General features: G+C 34.9%; 1 protein-coding gene across 3 annotated transcripts; it reads right to left on the reverse strand.

Annotated features, from left to right (window-relative positions):
• Positions 1-2942: 2942 nt before the first annotated feature.
• On the reverse strand, positions 2943-6411 carry LOC139885067 (auxin efflux carrier component 3-like). Of its 3 annotated transcripts, none has more exons than XM_071869021.1 (7): positions 5455-6411; positions 5137-5391; positions 4710-4966; positions 4438-4523; positions 3370-3527; positions 3147-3223; positions 2943-3009 (listed from the first exon to the last, which is right to left on the reverse strand). In XM_071869021.1, the coding sequence occupies exons 1-7, from the start codon at positions 6409-6411 to the stop codon at positions 2943-2945; spliced, it is 1857 nt and encodes a 618-aa protein (XP_071725122.1). The 3 variants fall into 3 exon arrangements, with proteins under 3 accessions (XP_071725122.1, XP_071725123.1, XP_071725121.1); XM_071869022.1 differs by having other exon boundaries at positions 4710-4983; positions 5154-5335; positions 5405-6411; XM_071869020.1 differs by having other exon boundaries at positions 4710-4993; positions 5152-5335; positions 5405-6411.

Raw genomic sequence — 6411 nt, forward strand, 5'->3', positions numbered from 1 at the left:
GCATTGACAATTCGGAGCCTAAGACACCACGATACAATCCAAGATTGGATGATTGGTAATGCATATAATCTGTCGATAATAGTGTTAATTAGTTGAGTTGTTTAAGGGCCAATCGAGTAGTGTTGTTTTCCAAGCCAGATTTGTAGTGCGTATGTTCCCTTCTAATACTACACACCCAAAAATTGATATCTTGGAGCTTACAGTAGTTGTGCATAATTTTTATTAGTGAGAATGTTGTGCTTGGTGTCAAATCTTCATCAATTGGAAGTTAGGAAAGCGATAATAATAATAATATTGTTAATTATTACTAATGATTAATTAATCTTTAATTTGATCAACTATATTGTCAGTCCCAGTGTCGTCTCTTGCTATGTTCGTTGCCATAACGTACGCTTTATTAGGTATATCTAAAATCTTGTAAATCATATAGTAATGGATTGTGCTTGATATTTATTCTCTCATTGATAATATATGTAGATACTCTATGTACATCTTTTTGGGTGATTGAATAGGCAAAGACTTTACAAGTTTTTTTTTTTTTTTTTTTTTGAGGGTAGTTTAGAAGTTAATTAGACTTTCTTATTAGGAAAACGAAAATGACTTTCGTGGTGTCCAACTAACAGTAACAGATAGTAATATCTAATGGATCAACATATTCAAGTCAGTTTATAATCACAAAAATATACATTTAGTATTAGCCACATTATTTCATCCACTTGAAGTTATAAATTAAGTCATAACTTAAATTTTTTCTAACCATATGAGATATAAATTGAAGTGCCACAGCGCACAGCCATCGTTTTCCTTTGTTAAATGAAAAGTCTTGATGATTTTGACCAACACCCTCAAATTAAGTCTTTGCTTAACATGTGTATTCATAGTTCATATGCTATAATGCTCACCAACTTCTTGTTAGGTTTTATCTCGGAAAAAAAATTCTTGTTTAGGTTTAATCATCTCGAAATTTTATATTACACAGTGCAATTTAGTAACTAATTGTTCCCATATAATAAGTGTTATTGATTCAACTTTCTCCTTTTTTATGATCCCTCATTCAATGAGAAATCTTTAGTTGATCATTTTTCAACTGTGTCCATAACAGATTTTCATGTTAAAAAGACTCTACTTGTGCGCAACTTGTGGTGAAATAACCGGTGGCAATTACTAGATCTTGCGATGACATTACAAAACAAGCATGGTTCTATGTTAAAATTAACTTTAATCTAGCTGCAACCCCTGACCGAATCGTGTGGCATGACAATGGAGGGAAATTGCTAGTGACAAATATGTGGTCGCAACTCCGAAAAACTGCACCCACGAAGCAAAAATGGAGACTTGTTTGGGCTAAACCTGTCATACCAGAACACAGTTTCATTATGTGGAAGCCTATCAAATAGGCTCGCTGTAAAGGGAAGATTATTTCGTTGGGGCACCATAATGGATAATTTGTGCCCGCTTTGCAGAAACTTCGAAGAAATTATCACATCCCATCTATTCTTTAATTGTGATGTTATTAAATTGGTTTGGTCTGATGTATGTTGATTTGTGCTGGTACAACCTCTATATAATTAGAGACGGATTGTCAGCTTGTTTTGCAGACGAGCTAGGGGAAAAAGTACTTTGGCAAAACAGAAGCAAACAATCCCGAAGGCTACTGTGTACTATGTTTGGCGAGCTCATAATGAACTAGTCTTCAATCAAAATAGTTTTCTAACTAATAAAGTATTTCAAGAGATAAATTGTTAAAAAATGAGACTAAATGTATAGACATTTTAGCTTATACGTATTTTTTTTTGGACTGCTCCTTTAAATATAAGAGCCGTGATATGTACATATATCAGCTCTCTGGAGTTTTATATATATTTATAAACTTTATATTGATTGGTAAAAAAAAGGAGTTATTTAGTACTATTTCTTTTGAATAACAGTTATTTAGTGCTATAATGCGAGGTATGTATAATTACATTTTAGTCAAAAATTATGCTGTAACATAAAATTTGTGATAAATGTTTAGTATAGTCGAGAATCGGTTAAAATGTAGAGAGTATGATTGTGGGCGAATGGATCAAAAGCGAAAAGGAAAAAAGCTAAAGTCTAATAATTTGCTTTTTGACTTGAGCTTTCTACTTTTTTCCCCTAAAAGTAGGCTAAATGATGAAATATCCGTAAAGAAATAAAGGGTAAAGAGAACAAGTACTACAAGGCACTAATTGGAAAGACTATGTGCTTTCAAAAAGATTTAATTGAAAGGGGGAAAAATGCCTGTCTCTCAGCTTGACATGTCATATTCTTTGATCAAAAAAAAGAAAATTATGATTATGCATTCTCATTTTCTTTCCCTTTTTCATTTGAAAAAATAATAAATAAAAAATGACTACAATCAATGATCATACTCAGTTGAAACTGGACTCCATCATCTTATCTTGCTTCAACATCTAGTATAATCGAAAATGTTTAATCGAAATAATCATAATTTAATTATTTGGGATTCAATCTTAAATTAATGGACTATATTCTTTTTCCCAGAAATTTTCATCAACACCCCTGAATCTTTTTAATAGAAACTTTTTTACAATGATATGGTCAAGAGAAACTAATTAAGTAATCAATTATTTAACTAGATATATCAATCAAAACCAACTATAGAAATACCAACTATAAAAAAAATACAAATTATCCCATTGTTACCCTCTTAATTATATGCCTCCAAACTGTGCAAGAAGTGATCCCTCTTTTCCTTCTAATGCGGACGTGATCTTCATAAGGGCTTTCAACCAATCTCTAAGTCAAAAAATATATTGTCTTAGCTCCAAAAAAATTGGAACCCTTTAAATCCCTTCTCGACCGACATGAGAAAAATCTTCTTCTTCGCCGGAAAAAAATCGTCGCCTATCCGGCATGCTAGTGGGAAGACGTTCGACTAGTGAATTAAGGCCCCCTCCTCACAATCCAAGAAGAATGTAGTAAACAAGAGTGATGGGTAATGCTATCAACATTCCAAAGATCACACTGCATAAATTGGACATTAAGATTAATTAACTACCCATAATTTATAAAAATACAGAAAAAAAAAAACCCAATCTTATAATCATGTGATTTATAATGTTCTTCTACTATTGTTAAAAAAAACAAAGAAACTGACTTACCCAGTGCTAAGAATTGCTGGGTGGACATTGTATTCTTTGGCAAACACAAAGGGAACAATTCCTTGTGGTAGAGCAGCCTATAAATAAAAGGACAAGAAGTCGTTAATTATTGATTATCTAACGTATTGACAATTAGGAAAATGACTAATTAAGTTTAGATCAACCTGATCATTATTTTAAACTACAAAATAGACTAATTAAGTTTGAAAGAATATTAATGTACCTGCACGATTGCAATGTGTAAAAGTGTACCCCGTAAACCAACAGCAAATGAAGCGGCGGCCATCACCGCCGGTCCGGTCAGAACCCGAACAGCCATGGCGAAAGTCGCAACGGAATTTCCACAAGCGATGATCTTCGGTTGCAGCGCCATAAACAATCCTGTAATTAATATTCACAATAATGTAATGTCGATCAACTTTTTAAGCAAATTTAATCAAGAAAAAAAAGTAAATTATTAGGACCACCTTCAATGCAATCACACTGTATCTATCTATTATAATTCATAAAGCTAACGGCCACCGGTTCATGGGACCTCAAAAGAGAAATTCTTTTGTGGGTTGGACCCTACATGTCGGGTTTGGTTGATCCATTTTTCTTAAAAAAGTCCTCTAAATTAAGATAGGACTCGAAATTTCATGTGATTACAAAAGCTAGCTAGTGTAAAATGGATGGTCCTGAGTTGTATTTTTTAATTTTATTCTTATAGTATATAGATTTGAAAGACAAAGGCGAACATCAACCAAACGTATATTTTCATCAAAAAAAAAAAAAACAACCAAACGTATATATATTGTAGCTAGCCTAATATATACTTACATACATATGTGTAACATAGATCTACCACAACGTGCATGGCATGGTCAACAAATTGCCACGTTAACTCATAATTAGCTAGTATGGTTTGTATATTCAATTACACATTAACTAGAGTTCTCCCACGATTAAGAATCAGAAAGTATACATTGTCTATATAGATAGAAAATATTTAATGATGAAATCCTCACATGATCGCTAAAGAGCACTTTTAGAAATACTAATTAGTGTTAAGATAGTACTTTACTTTCTGCAAATATATTAACAATAGCATGAACTGTAAGTAGGGTCCCTTTGGTCAAACAATAATTAAACAAGAAGATGATTAATTGGTTTTGAAATATTTCATATACTTTTTTTTCGAATATAAATATTTCATATACTGAATGTTCAAATCCGAAAAGATTGATGTGGAAAAAATATAAGATTTCAAACGACTGGTTGATTCTTAAATAATTTCATTCCGAGTACTTACCTAAACTGAACATAGCCATTCCAAGGCCAGCATCAGATAGAATAGCAATTGACTCCTTTATTATTGCAGGCATCGCCACATGCCACCTATAAAAATAACAAAATTTAATCCATCGAGAATTTTTATAAAGAGGAAAAAAAAAAAAAAAAAAAAACTGTAATCTAACTTCACAATTAACAAAATTATAGCGTTTAAAAACATTTGAGTTGCATTAATGGGTTATCCCCAATTGTTATGGATAGAATTAAAATGTAATCAAAGTAATATGTTACCTAAATGAGACTAGAGCCCAAATTAAGCCAATAAGACTTGAATAAGTGTTGGGGTTACGGATAAGTTTGCGCCAAACCATGATCAAGATTAGTCTAGTCATAACACTCGCCGGCGGCATTAGTTTCCCTACGTGGTTGTCATTTGCTCCGGCAGCTTTCGGGTGGAGCTCCACCGTGGAGCTAGACCCGAGCTTGTTGAGTTCTTTTTCTTTCTCTCGATCCTCTGCCTCTCCTAATTTCCCTCCAAAGCTGAAATCCTCTCCTCCTAATTCTCCATTCCCATTATGAACTGCTTCACACAAAAAAAAAAAAAAAAAAAAAATACAACCATTAATTAATTAGTGGATAAACTAGATTATTCAAAGACAGAATCAAGAATATGATCAACTTTATAACTAATGACTTAATTATAATTAATTAAAGATACCTTTGTTTTCCCATTTTGAGGGTGATCAGAGACCAACAACCGAATCTCCTTAGCACCTTGGTCGGACCGTCCAGATTGCTCCGTGGCTGCGAAATCTGGCCCACCAAATACGTGGAGGCCGCCACCTTCCGACACCGGAGAAGCACTAGAACTCCACACAAACATATGTAACTCCTTGGCATCATGGTTGGCCTTAGTAGTACTACTATTATTTGTATTAATAGTAGTAGTACTAGTCACGGTATTAGTAGAGTTCTGACTCTGCAATGGTGGTTGTTGCGGCGGTTGTTGTTGACTTTTTGGAGTTTTCGTCGGTACGGTTGACGAAAACTCCGGATTTGGCGCAGGATAGGACGTAGGAACAGTCTGTGCCGGATAAAACCCGAACCTCGGCGACGATTGAGTACAATTTTCTTCGAAATTAGAAGGTCTCGGAGTCGGACCACGGGAAGATTGTTGAACATAGTACATATCAGCCGGTTCGAAATTTGAAGCTCGTCCACCAAATCCATCCATCATGGAATAGAAATCGTTGTGATTGAAATTTGAGACTCTCGGAGTCGAGCTGAGACTATAAATCTCAGCTCCGGTAAGATTCGACGGTCGTGGGGTCATTCCGGATAACCCTAAAGACCTCCTAGACACATTAGACTTCCTAACTTTGACGTGTAATTTTCCGTCATCTCCGATTTCAGCATCCGTTTCTAAGAAATCTCTTCCGTCGAGGGACACCACGTCGGAATCTACTTTGAAGGAAACGATCGAGGCGGCGGTTTCCGGGAATTGTTCCATGATTAGCATCTTCGCGCCGCGATACTCGAAAAGGAACAAAAGCAGAGTGTACCAGATTATACACTGTAAAACGACAACTTGAACCATTAAATCGCCGGAATATTTTCCGTACATGGCGATCAATAATGGGATTCCCATAACCAGAGTGTTTGGAAGCGTGGATAGTGAGAAAATCGTGATCATCCACTCTAAACTTCCGTTTTTAGATAAATTAGTCCATAATCCGAGGACTACTAACATGATTATCTTCTGCAGAGTGTCAGCTGCTATGAATCTGAAATTCATTTCGTAAGGATTGTTGTTGGAGATGAAATGGAAAGAAAGCAGAGGAACTGCGAAAATCGCGACGAATCGATTGATTCCTGAACATTGATCTGGGGAAAAGATTTTCCACCAACGAACAGAGCCGTAAGCTAAGATCATAGCTACGTATAACGGAATCACAGCCGTTAAAACTGTGTATAGATCGTGCCAAGATATCAT

This window comes from Rutidosis leptorrhynchoides, unplaced genomic scaffold (genome assembly GCF_046630445.1).
Source record: "Rutidosis leptorrhynchoides isolate AG116_Rl617_1_P2 unplaced genomic scaffold, CSIRO_AGI_Rlap_v1 contig75, whole genome shotgun sequence".
NCBI lineage: Eukaryota > Viridiplantae > Streptophyta > Magnoliopsida > Asterales > Asteraceae > Rutidosis > Rutidosis leptorrhynchoides.